Here is a 20,283-nt window from a genome sequence, read left to right as displayed (position 1 = left end):
TGTGCTTTGAGAACATTACTCTCCAAGACTGTCCGTACAAGATTCACTTTATACACAGGTACTAATTTAAGGCATGTGAGAGACACATGGCTTGAACTATGAGCACCATAAAACTTTAATGGTGCAGTTGTAAGGTTTATATTAGTACAAAGGTTAAAAATGAGCTGCTAATGACAAGTCTATTGACAGAAATAGGAATTAATTTCTTACCTACAGCTTTTTAGTCTCAAAACTGACAAGTATGCATTTGTTGATCACAATGCAAACTGATTTTTCTGTCTTGAGCTGCCCTTTGGGTTTCAGTACACGAATCAAAAAAGATCCTTTCCAAGTCGGTGTCATACAAGCATAAGAAAACCCCTGCCATTTTTAAGAGTCTACCATGTCAAACCAATAATTAAAATGCATCCACAGAACTGTTAAAACTGTTAATGAACAGGAAAAGAGAAGAAAAAGAACCCCATCAAACTGTCTCCCCTTTATTCATGACTAATCATATCAGAAACTAGAACAACTAAACAAAGTCAGAAATGGGGGAAAGGGGGGGGGGGGGGGGGGAGGCGTGGAATTCCAAGAGGAATTTTTATAAGGTCTGTGACCTATCTAGCCTTACATCTAAGCAAGTAGTAAGTAACACAATTAGTATTACACTCCAGGAAATGGGATGATCTGACCTAAGGTAAATACTTGTAGGATTCAACATCCAAAAAGATGGAGGCATCCGTGTAACCTAAAGCTTCTATACTCCTATAGAAGAGTTACAGAGTTAGAGGCCAGAACCTTAAGTAGGTCTTCTTTCTAACCATACATGCTTTATGCAGCTCTCATATACATATATGATATTAAACATTGAAAATACATATATATAATTTTTTTTGAGCAATAAAAGCCCTACATTTGACCAACATAATAGCAGCTGTGCTGGTGAGACAAAAAGCCTTAAGTAGGAAATGCCCAGTGCAGAGCTGATCAGGTAAGGCATGTAAGACTCCTCTTTCAGTATGCATTCTCACTCACAGGTACACGAAGCTTAGGACTTTCATACCATTAGCAGTATGTTTCATAGACTTTGATGTATTCTTCTCTTATTAATTTGTCTGTTCACCAAAAATCTTGGTACCAAGAATTTCCTGTAGCATTCACTGTCACTCTTCTGCTGTGCTGTCTGAAGATGTACTTCAGTGGTTTGTTGTGAACCATCCCTCCTCTTAAAATTTTGGGAAGTCCCTTGTTATCATCAGAGGGACTGACATTTCTACAAGTGACTCGTTTGACTGTTTGATAAATGTGCAACGCCATGAATCTGTATTGACTGTACAACTTCACATACTTAGACTTAAGATATTTTACTCTAGTATATCACTAACGCAAAACACAAATTTGACAGAATTTTCTACCCATACACATAGCTGCCTTAAGAGAGCATCACCCAAGAAAGGGTGAACACGTTAGTTTCATTGCTAACACACAGTATTCTGTCCAATGAAGCACACCATTTTTAAACCACTGATTGCATAAGCCATAACATGACATCTACATAAAATAAAATTTTGCTATCAGACAAATCTCTTCTTATACAAGAGTCTGGTGTAAGTACCTTGTGTAACAAGGCTTCTGATTGACAGCCCAGCTACTTTAAGCTAAAATCCTGCTTTTACAGGAGAAGCAAAGAGACTCCACAAGAGAGGGAGGGAAGAAAGCTGACACTAACAATGTTGATACGAGAGAAGTCCATTCATTTGCAGCACACAGATTTTTACAAGCCATACAGCTAAAATACCTCACCACTTAATTTTTGTTTTGGGATCTAAATGAAATTAGAAGTCCACAAAGCTTCTATTGCAATCACTTTAATAAAACAACCCTAGGGCTTTCTCTATCAAGTTGAGCATATATTATCTACCTTATTTATTCCAGTATTTCATATATACACGGTACTTTATGTTCAAAAGATGCATAAGTATACTTTTTCTTAATTTTTACTTAGTAGAAACTCCTATCTAAAAGTGACACTAATTATTAAAGCCATCTGTTACAGTAAATGTTCAAATCCTCAGAGACAGAAATGTACTCTTATTTTATGAAAGGCCTAACACATTTCAGATGTTCAAATAAAAATAGTGTTTACTAAATAATTCCGAAATCACGGAATAAATTTGTAGGTTTTCTTTACAAGAAAATTAAGCATGATGCTAGCATAAAGAAGAAAGAGAAGAAATCTCTGAAAACAATAAATACAAGTGTATCTGCAAGGAGATAACACATGCAAGAAAAGCTAAACAAATATTATCAGAAACCAGATATATATAGCAGCATAGCAATAAAGAGTGTTTCTACTAGATCAGAGATGACAGCAGCCCAAAGCTGCTTCCTATTTGAAATCAGCTAGTCTAATTCAAGTCCCATTATAAACAGTGGGAAAAAATAATTTACTTCAGCATAAGTCAGATGAGACTCAATCAGAGCAGTTACTGAGTTTATTCTACTTTCTTCCAAATGAATATTTTAGAATATTAGTCTTCTAAGTGAAACCATGCTCCCTAGAAAGATACAAGATATATCCAGTCACTGGTGCTGCAACCATGTAAATAATCCTAATTCCTAGTAGTTGTCATATTAGTTGTGCAAAAGGTTTAACAACTGTAAAATTCTTAGGTGAAAACCTGAAAGTTTTTTGTGGCAACCACGCTTTTGGTGTGTTCAGAGCTTTAAGTCCATAAGAAAAAGCTGCCAACACGAAGGCACTACAACACAAATATTTTCAAATGCACAAACACCTAAGTTTTTCCTATCAAAGTATACTACGATTGCCTCCCACCTGAAAACACGAAACTTGACACTGTAAGAAAGAACAAATATCTTCCTTGCATCCTAGTTTTCTGGCTTTTCAGAGAACCAGCTTTTTCCAATTAGCTCTCTGAATATAAATATTGAGAAGGCACTGGATAAACAGAGGAAATGGAGCTTTTGTCACCAGTAGTGGGTATATCCATGAAGCAGCAGACACTACTTTAATTCCAAAGATCTTTCAGGCAAAAGTCAAAGGAAACTGAGTAGCACAGCAGCCAGCCCAAAAAATCCAAAGAAAAAAGTATTTTATAACGTATCTCTTTTCCAATAAATTGAAAACTTATATTAAACAGCATTCCTATTAGCATAACAATTACAAATTTAGCTTTTACTGGTTTAAATATACAGTAAGTGAGAATGATATAATTTGCAGACTTCATTTTTACACCTCACAGAGATGCAACTAGTCATGTTTTAAGGAAGCTGATGAATAGCTTTAGTTTGACTTATTTTACAAATTTGCCACATCTTGAAGTGAAATATAATGTATTATAATACGCAGGACAAAGAGTGGAAATGCTTGCCTTTTTGAAGAATTCAATTGTGGTAGAAAATAACGTGCTCATTTTAAGCTTAACTATAACATAATGGGTGAAATTAGTTATTATTTGAAGAGTAATGGGTTTGGGCAGTGCTTGGCATTGCAAAGGTGATGTCATTTTGTTTCAAGGCTGAGCTTTCCAAGTTAAACCTAAACCGACCAACATGAATATTCAGTATTTACATTTCAGTACTGTATTAGCTTAAAATCCATACAGTATTCATGTCTAAAACCATAAACCAACTCAAAAAATTGCAAAACTAAAAAAACCTAACAGTACTTCAAACAGCACTTTAGTTTAGAATTCAAATGATGCAAAAATCAATATATTATACAGTTAAATAAGCTGTTTATGAGCAAGATTAACTTTATGACTAAGTTGTACAAAAAAATTACTTGTCCATCAAGTTTAAGAATCCAGCAAGTAAATTTTGATAAGTCTACCACTTAAGCTTTATCTTCATAAGCTATCAGTTGTCCTTCTAACAAATAAACCCCTGTAAAGCGTATTTTTAAAACCTCTCAAGAGCCAAGTACTACCACAGGATTATGTAGAGTAATGAATTTACTATGGTTATACTCCTCACATGCAAATAAGTTTGGAGGACGTGCAACAAGGAAATACAAACTGCCTTAACAAGCAGAACCTGAAGTTAGTCATCTTTGAGTTTGGGATTGCTTATCTTATACCCGATATCACAATCAGGCCCAAACGGCAGAAGCAGTTCCAAAGAGCAGTATTTGGCAGGCTTCAGTGTACAGTAACATAAGATTACTGTCACACCCTTAAGAAGATACTCTTTTTGCAAATCTGGTTCTTTGCATCATTAAAAAAATAAATCAAATGCTTATTCTCAAAGCAAGGAAAGATTTTACATTTTCAGAAGTACACATACACAGATACATATATACTAAAAGACAATCGCAGCAATGGTGGCTTGAGGTTGGAGACATAATACCAATGGCTTCAGTACAAAGAAAATGGCCACTACGCAAGTTATTTGTTACACTGAAATGAAGTTGGCAGCTACAAAGCTTTATTTTTTTTAACTGCATGAGCATTATGCAATCTCCTTTAAGCTCAATCAAGCATTCAGCTTCCAAAAGCAGTACTTAGGAAAATTAAGAACTTACTTGCCATACAGTTGCCATTTAATTTATAAATACACAAGAGATCACAGATAAGAAATCAAGTATTTTGAAGCATTTTATCTAAAGTAGTTTACACAGCAGTGAATAGTATGCAGAAGTTGTATTTCACACACTTTCCCAGAAATGCTCATTGCAGAAGCCAACAGAATAGAAAGCTCAGTTTAACGTCATTTACAAAATTAATTATGTACAAGAGTAAGCTAAGTTTTCATTGCATATAATTATATTTTGAGGCCCCAGTCCTGCTCTTGTTTACAGCAGTGTAAACCGAATTACAGAAACATGATACTACTATAAGCAAAAGAAGATGTGGTTAATTTAAGAGGGTTTAATAAACTGACTCCATCTTCCACTGTAATAAGCTACCAGGTAAGAAGCACATTGATCTACTGAGTTTCACTGTAAGGCCTACTTTGCCTCTGTGATGACCTAAAGGTGGTTTAAAACATGCCAAATCCAGTGTAACAGTCAGCTGTGGCAAGTAAAATCTAGCAGACAGCATAAACTGTATTTTTGGGAGCAGACAGTGTTGTGTTTTATCAGAAAGGCATTAAAGTAACTGTCAAGAAACAGGAGAGTAAAAAGAGGTGATACCATGTTAGACTACATTAGAAAGAAGAATCAAAGACCCTTCCTCTCTCTCTCCACTTCTCAATTATGCTAGCTGTAGTTGTAGAGGTAGAAGACAGAAGAATATGAACAAAAATCTTTTTTAAAGTCTCCTACCTCATTATTTGGGTCTTGAATGATCTTATAAAGAGCTGGTACCAGTGTTTTTTTTCGGTGCAATGTAGCTGCATAGCTGGAAATTTGCGTTTCAGGTAATGCCTAAAGAAAAAGGGGGAAAAAAGGCAAAAAAAGCATTACCCTGATAAATCAATGCTTCCAAGTATTAAAGATCTCCACAAAAGGATTCAGTTTCATCTCAACAGCAAGAAAAATTCTTGAAGTTTAGTAAGTTTTCAGACTCAAAATCTATTCATTAAGTACAAGTTCTTCTCCAAATGAATAGCATTTGGGGACACTTTCAGGGTTAAATCAAAAAGCAGTTTCAGATTTATCTTTCATAAAATCACTTCCTCCAGCCTGACATGAGGACTCTCTTTCTTGATATTCTATTTAATAGGCATTTTTCAAAGTCTTTATCAAATCAACTGGAATTATTTAAGAGGTATGAATAATCTAGAATGAGCATGGACAGACTCAAGTCCCATCAAGCAACCACATTTGGGGATTTTGTATCCTTGGCTCCTCAAGAAATGTCCAACAATAGCTCATAATGGCTTACTGTGTATCACCAATTACACGAGGAATTACTAATTCTTAATTTAAGTAACAGAATTGTTTCATCAGTCATGAAATCCAGTTTTCTTGTTTATGCATTATCCTGTATTTTACTCATTGTTAATTATCAAAGGCAAAACAGCTTAAAATTACTCTGGATTCTTCAAGATAAAACAATTAATTTTTACCCCTCTATGGTCTGGATAAAAACAGAGCCAAATATTTTTCTTTAATATTTTTTCAACTCCAAATTTAAAAATAATAAACTTGCCCCATCAGAAATTGGGGCAGCATTATCCAGCTATCAGTTAAATTCTAACAGCTTGATCTACATAGAAATATACACTTTAAAAAAACACGTTGCTATAGCAGTGTTCTGCTCTATAATAATAAACAATAAACTATTAAAACCATGCATTGCATATTATGTACCAGCTGGCTCTTTTGCTGAGACCTTTGCATGCTTTATGCATTAGAAGAATTTGAGAGATCAGGTAATAGATACTTAAAGCGTTGATTATTGGATATTAAAAAAAAAAATAATAATCAATGGTCTGTGGCGTAAAGCCAATGGTATAGCTATCATTTGTCTTCTTAGCTGACCTTGAATTCTGACAGCCATTCTTCCACAACACCTCGTTCTGATCCCAACATTTTCTTACTTCCTTTGCTTCTCTCTTACCTTTATAAGAGACAGAATAAAAGAAATTAAATAAGAGTTCTAGCAGCAAAACTTAAGTTTTGTAAAATCCTATGCCAATGAACAGCTGTTACTATATAATTCTATTGGAAATATGTAATCAAACAAAAGGAAAAGTTGCATTTTGGACAACTGGTTCTATTTCCTAACAATGTTTAAACTGTTCTCTCAGACTTGCAGTGGAAAGTACTGCACATTAATAGAGGAGGAAAAAGGATGATTCAGTGCTTCAGGCCAAAATGTATATTATTAAAGAGAAACATATCATCTCATTCTTGCTCCCTTACCAAATATAGTACAAAGAAAAGACAAATGGAACAAAGTAAAGAGCATCATGGAGCAAACCATGTGAGAGATTGTAATGACAGTTCTAGATACAGCTTGGAGTCAAGCAGCTTCGTAGCACCTAAGTTATTAGAAATTCTAATAGCAGAACTTTACTCCTTAAACCTTGTTGTTAAAGAATTTTGAGGTGTCTCATTCCAACGGCAAAATTTAGCTCTTCTAGAAGTATGTTGGAATTCTCAGAAACAAAACAAAAAAACCACCAAACAAACATGCAAGGACAACTTGTTATTCATATTCTAACATCTTTTGAATTCTCATAAAATTAATTCTTAAGGGAACAGCAAAAATGTTATAAACACAAGGCATCACTAGATACTTTTGCTTGATGTTTAAATAGGTCTAAAGCAGTAAAGGGTCATTTTGTCTTTCTGCATGATCTCAGTACAGGTTGGCAATACCTGGAAGTCATTAAGATCCCAGAAAATTTTAGTTTGATGAAGTGAAATGAAACTGTAGCCTAATACTAGAGGCTAAGACCTAAGAATAGTGACTTGGAAAGGGATACATTGAGGAGACAGTAAAATATAAGAGCTGTTTGAAGCCATACTAGATATATGAAGACAGTGATTCTTAAAGCTAAGGTTTCAACAAAAGTTTATTTTTTACAGGACTGGAAGGTTAAAAGCTGCCTGAACAGAAACAAGAAACAGAAAATCTGTGAAGGGACATTGTATTTTAAGAGATACTTTGGTCACTTTTTTTTTTAAGAAGTTGATATTGCTATATAACAATTATATGCAACAAAGCTGCCACTACTGTCATGTATCTTTACCGCATTTTCCCTAAAACCTACAAATAGCCATCAGATTCAAAGCTTCCCCCCCCCCCCCCCTTGGTTTTTTTGTCCTTCATAACAGTTGAGTTTTTCTGAAGTTCTTTTAGCCTGGGAAGGGATGGGGCGGTGGGGGAAGAGAAACATTTCCACAGCCAGATGACAATAAGATGAAGACTGCTACAATCATCTTTAATCCTACAAACACTTATGCTCACCAACTTCATACAAGTAATGTCAAAAACACATTAAATGCTACTATTTTCAGAATTTGTTGTAAAATTTGTAAGATAAAGGCAGGTAAACATGAACTGAATTATTTAATTTCCACAATTTTCTTTCAGATACGTTTTGAAAATTGTTTAGACTCAACCAAAAATTAGAAGTTTGATATACAAGTTACATCATGAAAGTGCTATGATTAATGGCTTTTAAATAGCCAGGCTACATGACTGGGATCACCTACTCTGGTCTCAGAACACTGGTATTTAAGAACACATCAGTATCTGTTAAACAGAAAATGAAGTGAAATAAGATACAAAAATTGTGCTGGGAAGCTGTAAGTTCAATGTTAGCAATTTCATACGAAAAGGGCTACATACAGCTTTTCACATGGCTGTTGGCAGCAAGTCATTCAAAGAATATAAACTCCTGTGGGTAAGGAACTGTCTCAGATTTATAAAGTGTGTTTAAATACCCTAATAGGTATCAGAATCAGAAATAACATTAGATTAATTTAAATTCAACAAACACTTCGGTGACTTACTTCAGAAAAAGCGCTGACAAATAATTCTATAAAATAATACAACACAACTCAATAGACCCTAGTAAACAAAGATTTCCAAAACCATACTTTTCAATAGATAGGGAAACAGCTATCAGTCACCAGAATTAGACTGGATACAAGTTAATTTAAAACACCACAGGACATGCAACAGAAGAAGCTGAGATTTAGTTCACTTTGCCTTGAAAAAAAGTATTTTCTACAGAAAGTGCAACATTCAACTTTACCTCTTCAAAAAGTCAGTTTTCTAGAGGAGGAAGAGGAGGAGGAATGCAGCAGTTTTTCAATCTGGGATGCATTTGTCAAGCCTTCAAGTACTGCCCTGTTTTCTGAAAAGTGAAAAGAAATTCCGATGATCACAAAATAAAGAGGAATACAGTAAAGCAAACAGTAATATATTCTGACCTTACAAAATGAAGTTTATCAAATCCACTAAAGCTGGGTGGGTCCTTCTGTATCAAAGCAATTTGCCATTAAAAAAAAAAAAAAAAAAAAAAAAAGCTCAACAGTTTTGCAGTGGGGAGAAGGGAGAAATTGCCTTCATCCAAAAAGGCGGCTTTGTCACCTATGTGGAAAAACCTTACTTATTAATGGTGCATAGTACTACAAGCACCGTAGAAAGGAAAACTGAAGCACTATTTATTAATGAACAACAGTGCAAGAAAGATGTAAGATGAAAGAGTAGTATTTTTATAAAAATGTGAGCTGAATCAATACCCTGACTTTGAAGAACACATACCTCTTAAACAGAATATACTCAAGACTCTTCCTTACTATCATTGCTCTTAATACATGTTCCTTATAGAGCCAAAATTTCAATGTCATTGCAAAAATTATGTATTACACTGAAGTTCACCTTTGACTGCAGGATCCCTTCATGCTGAGCATGAGGTAAACAACACGCAAATGAGACCACTCTAGCTAAATTAGAGGATTTCAGTATCTAGAGCACTCTAATAGGAAATTGAAGTATATGAACAATGGGTGTTTTCCATTCCATACTGCTTATTAAATTAATTCCTCTTCCAAATTACTGAATTACTGAAAGGTGCCCCCTCTTTTTTTTTTTTTCCACCTCCTCTGCACTAACTAGAGATAGACTAACAGTAGGTACCATCCTTTTCAGGCTAAATTGCAAGTGAATGCTTTTATCGTGAGATGATATACACAAACCCATGTCCCTTACAAATTTCCTAAAATCAACTCTTTAAAAAAAAAAAAAAAAAAAAAAAAAAAAAAGCCAATTCCTTGCAGAAACCTTAAATACACTTCCGAATGAATGGAATTCAAATCCTCCATCCTCCTCTTCTTTCCCCGACAGTATTTATGAGGGGTTTGAAAAAATAAACAAATTCTACCCTACAGGCACACTGTAGCTGATTATGTACAGATTTTTAAACATGCACAGGAGACTTGAAAGATAAATATACATATGTATTTAACTTATTATCAGTTGTTCCTCATAATCATCAGGCACGCATCTTCAAGACATAGTATCAGATCATAAGAGCTGATTCAGGACTTCTAGAAGCTTCCCAAGTTTTACAACACGCTAGGAACACCCTTTACGTCCAGGCATGATACCTGATATACACTAGTCTCTAGAAACATCATGTGATCCCATCTAGCTCTATGTTATTATGCTTGCTACCTAGGTGTTCAGTTGTACCTAACCTGCTATCTCTAGCGTTAAAACCAAAGATACAGATCCTGGACGTTCAGAAGGTGGACCTTTCCAGAGCTGCATTAAGTTAGACTTTTTTTTTTTTTCTGCATAGGAACTAGAGTTATTTTAGCCCCAAAGCATGAATCACAGTTATATAGCAGCAAACCAGACAAGGGCATTTCTATTTCTGTACGGTTTTCCACACAAAAAAACCAAACACAAGCAGATGTGCAGAGACCTGGTTGGAGAATCTGACTGTAACAGTTCAAATTTTTTCATTCGTTTGTCAGTTTGCTTACAAACCAAATCTCAGGTCTTCTAGAACTAAATTTAAGTAGAGGGTAATTTTTTGAAAAACAATTTACACAGCATCACAAATGGGGCATAGGGGTTCAAACAGTTTTACACACAGAAAGTAGTAGATATCTGAGCAAACATCAGCTGTAACTCATGGCCAAAAATTCTCCTCTCCCCCAAATGATTACTTCAGCTCAGATGATCCTGTTAAAAACTGGAGGCAAGTGGCTGCTCTCCTCTAGCAATTATATCAATTTGAGATTACATCAACTCTGTATGAAGTTGACTAGTTCCTTGGAGAAACCTTGGAAGGGGGAATTAAGATTACGCTTAAAAACAAGCTAACAAAACCCCAAAAAAAGAACAACAAAAAACCCCATGCAAAACACAAATCCCCCTTCTCTTTACACTCCAGTGAACATCAATGTGTATGAAACTACAGCACAGCTCCAACAGGAAAGCAAAACATATTCGATAAAGCCACACTGAGCAAAGCACCAAATACTACTGTATATTTTAAGTAACAACAAGCATTCTTTGCCCTATAGCACTACAATTCAGAGCAAGACTGCAAGGAGAACACTAAGCAAGCTAACTGTCGCAGAGATAAGGAAAATCATGAGGCTATCAAGAAACACATGCATCAGGCCAGTAAAAACATAGTAGTCTGGAGAAAGAGAAGAATATGACAAATAAGTGAAATCACTGAATTGAAAAATTAGCAATTCTCCTGAGTCAGGATTTAGCCTGGCGTATCTAAAGAAATTACAAAACCACCAGGAATCACAAGAATGATTCAAGTGTCTTACTGTGAATGCTATACAGATGCCAATGTTCCTACAATGGTAAGTCAAAAATTTCAAGTGTCATAATGGCCTAACACCTAACCCACCTAAGAAATTAAGTTGTCTTACAGAAGGCTATTGCATGTTAGAGAAAGTCCACATAAAGCAGTTTGTCTAACAAGTCAACTCACATAAAGCTAACAACTGAACCTGTGCTTGTGTCAAAATTTGGGTGCAGGCTAATATTATAGTTAAGCCCATCTAGTGGCTAGCTACCATGAAAAAGAAAAAGGGACCTTCCCCTCCAGTATGCCATGTACTTCTCTCCCGATGTTTGTGCCATGCTCTGATGTTCAAGCAAGCCCTGTCTGGGGATGTTTTCCAGTATAAGTCAGCTTCAGAACCAAAGCCATACCTGCTGCCTAGGAAAGTAGCTACCTTGAGAACAACTGCTGAAGCACGGAGCTTATACTACGCCCTTTAAGAACAACACAAGAAAAACTCCATTGCACAGTGTTTTCTTACATATGGTACAGTAAGAGTTTAACAGTTCTACTTTGAACAAACACAAGATTTTTTGTTGAGGCTGCATGTGATTATCTCCAGAGTATGCAAAGGATTAGAATGCGGGGCACCTACACAGGAATCCTGTACTTTTTCATCCCTGAAGAAGAGAACAACATACAGTGCTTGTTGTGTATTTGTTAAAAGAGTGAGGGGAAGTGAGCTTTACATAACAGATCTCTTTGGGCCATCTCTACTGTACAATCTATCCATTTTCACTCAATGAAAATTCCAAGTGCAGCTTTGTGTGATTGTTTATATAAATACAGCTAGTTATTCTGATGCTTTCAGCACATTTTTGACAGGGTGTACATTAAAACAGGGTGTACATTAAAGACCAGTAATATGAACTATATCCCAGGAGGAAAAGGACCTTATCTACATGTCAGTTTGCACCACATTTACAGAAAAATATAAACACAAAATATTCATTTCTCCAATGCTATGTTTGCATTTTTCCCAGAAGGCTTTTTCAGATGTTAAAGCTTGATTTGCTCACGTGGCTTAAAAGAGATGTAGACACATAGCTCTGCTGTATCAATACAGAGGGAGCCCACACCTAGGGTAATCCAGCTAGGATTACTCTACTAGCTTCGTTTTAGGGCAAATCACCTCTCCCTTTCAAATTATCTGCCTGGATATTAACAACATTTTTAAGGACTCATACAAACAGGCAACATAGTCACGTCATGGTACACTAACTCAGCACTGACACCCTACACGAACACTTAACAAAAGCACAGCGAGCATCTTGGCCCGGTGCCTGGTGGCTGTGCCTGCCCACCATGCCCATGCTCCAAGCCTCCTGTCAGAGCAGGGAGCGCTGCCCTGTCCTGCATCCCACCAGCCAGGCTCCTCCCAACACACCCTGCCGCGTCTGTCGAAGAGGAACACAAGCACAAGAGCTGCATGACTGTCTCAGCCTGGCACACAGACTGTATTCTGGGATTTTCGCATGAGCGTCTGGTCTGTAAAGCACACCTTGTGCTTATGTTCATTTCCCTGGTTTGCTGTACCTTTGGGGAGAAGCAAAAACAATAAATCAAGCACCATGTGGGTGTATCTCTAAAATCAACTGGTTCAACTGCATTAAATCCTGTGCATACTTACTGAAGTGGCCTGAACTAAGAGCACTGAATTTCATTTCCAGAGTGTTCACTTCTCTCCCAAAGCAAATAAAATACAGAGAATATAAGTGATTTCTCATGTTTACTGTAAAAAGACTAGATTTTTTTTTTCTATTATGGCTCAAACATTCTTATAATCTATAGGGACTGTAACAGTTAAACTGAAATCTAGTTATTAGCAACAGTAATATTTAAATATACTAAAAATATTGTTACACATGGACTGATTGTTAGGATTCCTTAAATACCAAACAAGCAAGGAAGTTTAAATTCCCACTAACAGACAGAACAGAGAAGTTACAGTTGGGACCACAGTCACTCAACATTAAAATCAAATATAAAAATCAATTACTCAAAAGCTTCCCCAAAAAAGCATTTAAAATAAAAATAATTTAAAAAATTCTCCTAAACATACTCATTTGGCATAAAGTGGCAAAATGAGATATAAGGCTGTTAAATCATTAGACCTGGAATCTTTATGCTTAAAATTAATGCTACAATACTCTGTCCTCAAAGGAAGTCACAGTCTTGCATTGTGTACCTGCCAATTACAGTTGAGATCTAAACAGAATTTTACTAAGCAAAAACACTCTCCTAGCTCATGCTAATATGAGACAGCACTTCACAACTCTGACTTTCCAAATGCACTTAGAATGACAGTTTGGGGGGGATTGTGGCATGTAGTGATAGGATAATGGCTTTAAGCTGAGAGAAGGCAGATTCAGGTTAGATATAAGGAAGAAATTCTTCACGGTGAGGGTGGCAAGGCACTGGCACAGGCTGGCCAGAGCAGCTGTGGGTGCCCCGTCCCTGGGAGGGTTCAAGGCCAGGCTGGACGGGGCTGGGAGCACCCTGCTCTAGCAGAAGGTCTCCCTGCCCAGGGCAGGGGGTGGGACTAGGTGGTCTTTAAGGTTCCTTCCAACCCAAACCATTCTATGATTCAACTAGTTATAAAATACGTATAAACCTATACTTTTTACATGTATATGTAACGGAAGTTACAAACAGACTGAAATACCATGACCTTACATTCAAATGACAATCCTTTTATTCACTACCTAGAAATAGATTCCCATTTTAAAGATATCATTCATATAATTCACCATTCTCTGTATCATTGTCTTTGAAAATACCAGTCTGAAATAAAACTTACTACAGTAATATACTATCAAAACAGTGAAATGTAAAACTCTGAAAACTCATAGAATCATAGGATGGTTTGGGTTCAAAGGTCCCTTCCAACCCCCCCTGCCCTGGGCAGGGAGACCTTCCACTGGAGCAGGGTGCTCCCAAGGGACGGGGCACCCACAGCTGCTCTGGGCAGCCTGTGCCAGTGCCTCATTACCCTCTCCCTCCTTAACTGCTCAGTATATACAGCTTCATCCAGCTACTGTCAAACGACATGCTAGACCATATTAAACACCCATGGTATGTTCTGATTTCTACAGTGGAAAAAGGATTGACTCTTCAGCTAATCTAATCCCAAGAGAAAAATAAGACCTGCCTTGGGAATGTTCAATTTTGGTAGATGACTTCTTGTACTTATTTAAAAGTACATGTATTACAATACATGTTTCTTATAATAAACATATCACAAACTCCACTGTGATTCCCTTCTATCCATCTACAGAAACATATTATTCTATCACAGTCATATTTAATGAACACTTACATAAGCTCCCATTTTGGTAAGGACATAAAAAATGAATTAGAAAACCGCTGTCCTCAAAAAATCAGAACTACAACTGCAACTGGGCGTTAGAAACAGGTACAAGTATTTTGCCAGAACGCTCTTGGCTGCACAGCTCCACAGTACAGAGAAACAGAAACTTCTACAAGGTACAAAACTGACAGACAGAAAGAAACAAAACACTGTCTGGACAGTGATTAATTTACATCATCAGCTCAAGCAGAGCCTTCTTCCAATTCCAGTTCTTGGGTAATTTAATTGCAAGCTTAAGCAGCCAGACATGCATTCCAACATTAAAACATAAATGCTGACATATTCTATATGTGGGATTTAGGTTGCCAGCCTTATTAGACAAACTTTAGTCATGCAGAACAACTTGGGTAACATACTTCTTCCCTGCCCACTCTGGCTCACTAGTAATAACCAGTCTAAAAAAACCCTTTTTTTTTTTAGATACCAGCAACAAAGTTAGTTATGTGAAAATGATGGGAGAAAGCCTTACCACGGTGAAGTCAAACATGATTGACAAAACTCTCGTAAATTTTCATTATACCATATGTGCACAGTGAGCTCTCGTTCCTTATCGAAAAGGTCACATCCATTTCAGTTGCTGTCAAAAAAAGGTAAAAGACATAGCACATCTGCTCCAAAAAGCCTCCTCTAAGTCATTTTAAGCCTTAAATTATCTTCTGTGCCTTTTCAAGCATCAGAAAGGTCAGCTGACAAGCATTCTTTCTGCAATTACTACAGTGAAACTGTGCTTTGCAGATACAAAATTGCTGAAGACAAACAATTAGGGCAGTGTGAATGAAAATACAACACTGAAAATAGACACTAAAGAGTTTTGAAAAATATTTTACAGCTGATGTTTTCATTGTATTGCACAGAGAAGTTGTAGAGAGCTATAGAAGTCAGGTGACTAGAGAAAAATTTAAGTCCTGTTTGCCTCACAGTGTCTAAGAACTAGAATAAACCACAATTGTACACTTGTAGCTAAATTCTCCTGTTAGCAGTTCATGCAATGAATGAAACAGAAGAGTTAAGATGATCAAGAATGTGGAAGGAGACATTTATCTTCTGTATAGGAAAAAAGTACTCCTCTACTTTACTTACAGGATTTGGGAAACAATAAAGAAATTATCATGCAGCCCTAAATACAGCAAAACACATGTTATTTTTTCTATTCTAAAGACTCACCACACTTAAAAATATATATATACACACACACACACACAGAGACTAGCCATAGAAACGTTACCTTAGTCTCTCAGCACCAGTCTCCTTATAAACAACTTCATGTAGTCATCCTACACTAAACCTAAAACATTCTCTTGTCAGGATCCTGTGTGATAACCCACTCTAGTGTAAACAATAGTCTTGTCCTCCTTTTGCATCAGTTCATATGCAGGAACTCTTCCTATGCTAGTTTGTCTGCAACTCATTTCTTTACTTACAAAAACATTTCCATGCAAAGTACTTTCCATGTAACCCTACCTCTCCCAAACTCCTTGGTTCACAGTTTTCGTTTGTGAAGTAAATTAAATCTAGAAAGACTTAATTAAAGCTAGAAAATGCATAGTAAAAAATGGAGCATAAAACAAAACCAAACCAAAACAAATCTAACAGGAAACTAACACTTGCAAAAATCACAACTAAGGGACACTCAGTGCTAAGTACTAAAAATGAGCAGCAAGGAGTAATCTTGAAACAGAATTTGTGTGAGAAGAAAACCAAACCTACCAAACAAACCATCAAAAAAAAAAACCACCACACTACCAAAAGACCCTCAAGCACACACTATAGAACACAACTGCCTATGTTCTACTGAGAAAGATCGCTACCTTACCTGCAAAGGAAAGAAATGCATATGGGAACAGTTCTAGAAATACAAACTGTAGATTCTAAGCAGCTTCTCATTTTCAAGCTCTAAAATCGTCACTTGATAGAAATAAATGTCTGTTATATTATGAAAAAAGCCATTAAAAAAATTAAGTCCTCTATCAAATCCAGACTGATAGAACACCAGTATTACGTATTTCTCATTGCACTGTCTCCTACAACTGTAATTCACACAAAAGGTTAATTAATTAATTATGTAACCTAAATTTCCAAACTTCCTTTCTTCTACCCTAAATACTGCCAAAGAGCTGTAACCTAAAGGATCTTCTGCTGAAGTAATGAAATCATCATTCTAATTTTTCCAACTTCCAGACAGTAAAGCCTTCATCTCCGGAAAGTAAAGTCTAAGTTAATGAAACTGAGGTGACAGATTCCTGCCCCCCCTCCATACACTTACTTAAACATCCACAAACTCTTACATGCGTAGAATTTTCAAATTTATCTCAATGTACTTCAATTTCAGCTAAAATTGTGTCATATTGCTGATTTTTTTAAAATGTTACAGAAGAATACAAAGTTCCACTGTAAACTTACAAAATGCCAGTGTTAAAATTTAAAAAAAAATAATTATGAGCATTAGGATATATTCCTTTATTGCAAGATGCCATAGATTTCGTATGTGTGACTCAGATGCATCATTCACATTTAAGATGTATGGTTTTCAAGGATAAAGTTAATTCTGATTGATATTCTGGTCTTGCTTTTCCAATGCAAGTTCCTAGACTTAAAAAAGCAAATTGAACAATAAATACAGTTACAGGAATCATCACTGATCTCACCACTACTCATCAAGATGGCACAACTTCAGAACACATCTGTTCTGCTTGATCTAGTGTAGTACAGGGGGCAATCAAGCCCTGCACACAAAACATGAAAAGGACTCAAGCCACACACAGAGGCTACTTGCTATTCACAGGTAAAGCAAAGTAGCATCAGGAATCCAGAAACAAGATCTGCTTCAACTTACAGAGTCAAAACTGCTCGTACTATAGCTGCCTTTACTACTTCTGCCTGTCACTTTATGGGAAACAACTTGCCTTATTCCATGTTGTGCATCACAGCATTATTTCAGTATCAATCATTTTCAATCTCACACTTGCTTTCTGAAAGTTAGAAAGGGATTTTAAGAACTGCAATGAACAATCTCAGCAAATGAGAAGAAAACACTGTTATTTTATATTGAGATTAGACAGACCATGCAAGTCAAAATTTCTACACGTAAGAAATAACACATGATCTTGACCACCATAATTCTGTACAACACAGTTCACCAAGAGCTACCTTAACATCAGCTATCCATAGTTGACCCAATTGATTAAGGTAACTATGCTATAAAAACCTATGCTCATAACCAATCCTACTAACTTCACTAGGATTCCTCCAGAGCAAGAAGTTACATGGCCTTTGTTGGACCATCTCCTCTGCAGAAAACCAGCAAAGAAACAGTGCATCTAAAGAAAGCACAACCCTTTTTAATCACCTTTTTAGAAGCTCTCATGAAATTCTGAAATTCACCTTACCATATAACTGGCATTCTGTGGCCTATCACATGGAAGTATATGTTACTTCCCTGTGAAATAACTATGAGAATTAGAACATTAGTAAACTACTGTAACTACCACCCCAGGTTCCCCTTTTGTCTTGATATGAGTTTAATAATTAACCTTTTACTGTTGAATAGTTAAACACGGTGCATATAGTTTACACAGTCCTTATTCTGCTATTAAACCAATTTTAAAACAGAATAGGGACTGTCCAGTTTTAAGGAATAACTAGTTAATATTTTAGTGTAAAGTGGTGAATTTTTCATGCAATTTTAAGTAGTGAGGAGCACTAATTTACTAACATATGGGGGAATGTTTCTTGCAGGGATGGTGGTGGGGCTTTTTTTTACCTGAAATTTAAAGTCTTTTTCTGGGGCTAAACTTTGCACACTATCTCTTTAGGAATATAACGCAAACCTAGCACAAGTAACTTAAATGCACCATATCTTTTATGCACCCTGTTAGACAAGACCTTCCACAATCATTTTCAGTTATCTAAGCTACAGCTCAGTAAACCCACTCACCCACAAACAACAACAAAAACAAGAACAGCGTTCCGTAGGTATAGCAACTGAAATGCACAGCCCTGTATCCCCTCCCCAACAACACAGAAACAAGAGCAAGATGTTAAAACGCATACTACTTTTTTCATGCATATTTTATACTAATAGCCTGAACAAAATTCGAAGGTTTTTATCAAATACTGCCCTAATGTACCTTCAGAAAGCAGGAGTCTTTCACAACTACGAAGAATTACAGAATTAGCAGGCAGTACTGAAAAAATCCATGCAGATAGCTTCATGGGTACCCTTCCTCCAGTTTGTTTGGTGTGGAGGGAGGAACGGAATTATTTATACATGGTCAATTTTACAATGTTCTAGATTTTCTTACATACTTTCTTACACTCAACAAAACAACTGCAGAAATTCTCACCAAGGACTTCAGCCATAATCTCATCGTAAACAGAGAAACTCTGAGGTTTCATTTGTAATACTAAATAGTTTTCCTGCTATAAAAACAAACTTCAAAATCAGTTGGTAGAACGGCGTTTTTCCTTCCCTCAAGTCTCCCAAGTAAATTTACCTTTGGAAAAAGTTCAGAGATAGCCTTATATGCAAATATGTCAAAGCCTTACATTAATGCTTTTTGCAATATTCATCTTCTTCAGCAAATACTATATATTATGTCAAACTGAAATAGATCCACATGAATTATACTAAATATAAATGGCTTCCTTACTCTTTTACAGGTAAGTCACATTGCCCATCTAAGTAACAGTTATGATCTTATACTTTTTCCTTATATTGGCAATACAGCAAGTTCAGTTCATTCTCTTCAAACACATTATCAAAATTTTTTAATCAAAACCTGAGTTCAATTAAACAGCCTGTTAAAAGCATCACTCTCCCTATGTAATTGTGCTGATAGGAATCAGCAGCATTTACCAAAGTTCAAGCACCAGGCACCTGAAATTGTTAGATTACACATTTTTGATGTAAGGAATATATTTATCTAATGCCTTTCATACAGCATGCTTCACAAAACACGTGCGATCCTTCAAGAGCAACTTAGAAGGTTTAGAAATATGGAGGTTATTGGAATGCAGACAGCGGACCTACAGAGAGAGCACTGAGTAACTTCTCAAAAAGTAGGGCTGATCAGGTATAAAGCCAAAACAAAACAAACCCCAAAACCACCACAACAACAAAACACCAGCAAACCAAAACCAATCCAAATGTCCACATGTGACTACTTCTGTACACGAGAAAACTTTTCTGAACAAAACACAAATCCAGACCTAACACCCTGGTACTTGCAATTATGTGCAGATTTGCAAGTTAAGATGCTTATGCAATAATTGTTTCTTATCAGTGAGCAGCAGGAGTTTCATACTCGAGACGAAATCCTCATGCTTTTTGCCTTATCTGCCAGCTATCCAATTGGCACACTGAAAAGACTTTTGTAACCAGATTTTAACAAATTTGTTTCCTAGTCAGTTCTGTTTTATTTTAATAACTAAAAAATTTTGTAACTTCATTCTCCTGCAATAAAAAGTAAATGCTAATAAAAACCTTTTTCCATAGATGTGATGCATATGCTTAAACATGCAGAATTTACTTATAGCAACATTATGCATTTCAGAAAGCTATAAAGTCTGCATTCACAAAGAGATAATTATCACAATCTATTCAAAGTCAACACACATTACTAAAGCAGAATGGCAAAATGCCCCAATAGTTCATAGAAATAGCAATAAAGTAACTGCTACTGGAATTCTGC

At 36.1% G+C, this 20,283-nt stretch overlaps 1 protein-coding gene across 8 annotated transcripts in view; it reads right to left on the bottom strand.

Moving 5' to 3' along the window:
- Positions 1 to 20,283, bottom strand: part of LOC130154051 (hyccin 2) — a 73,684-nt gene that overhangs the window by 43,637 nt on the left and 9,764 nt on the right. For all 8 annotated transcript variants that reach the window (XR_008823592.1, XM_056349700.1, XM_056349702.1 and 5 more), the window contains 3 exons: positions 8,659 to 8,760; positions 6,431 to 6,509; positions 5,270 to 5,371 (listed from right to left, as the gene is read on the bottom strand). Coding sequence is in view for 7 of the 8 variants with exons in the window: in XM_056349700.1 (XP_056205675.1) it covers positions 5,270 to 5,371; positions 6,431 to 6,481 (153 nt within the window). In the remaining variant the exon portion in view is untranslated. The remainder of the gene's footprint in view (positions 1 to 5,269; positions 5,372 to 6,430; positions 6,510 to 8,658; positions 8,761 to 20,283) is intronic.

This window comes from Falco biarmicus, chromosome 8 (genome assembly GCF_023638135.1).
Source record: "Falco biarmicus isolate bFalBia1 chromosome 8, bFalBia1.pri, whole genome shotgun sequence".
Lineage (NCBI taxonomy): Eukaryota > Metazoa > Chordata > Aves > Falconiformes > Falconidae > Falco > Falco biarmicus.
Note: the sequence above shows the minus strand (reverse complement) of the source record. Positions and strands in the feature narration are given on the sequence as shown.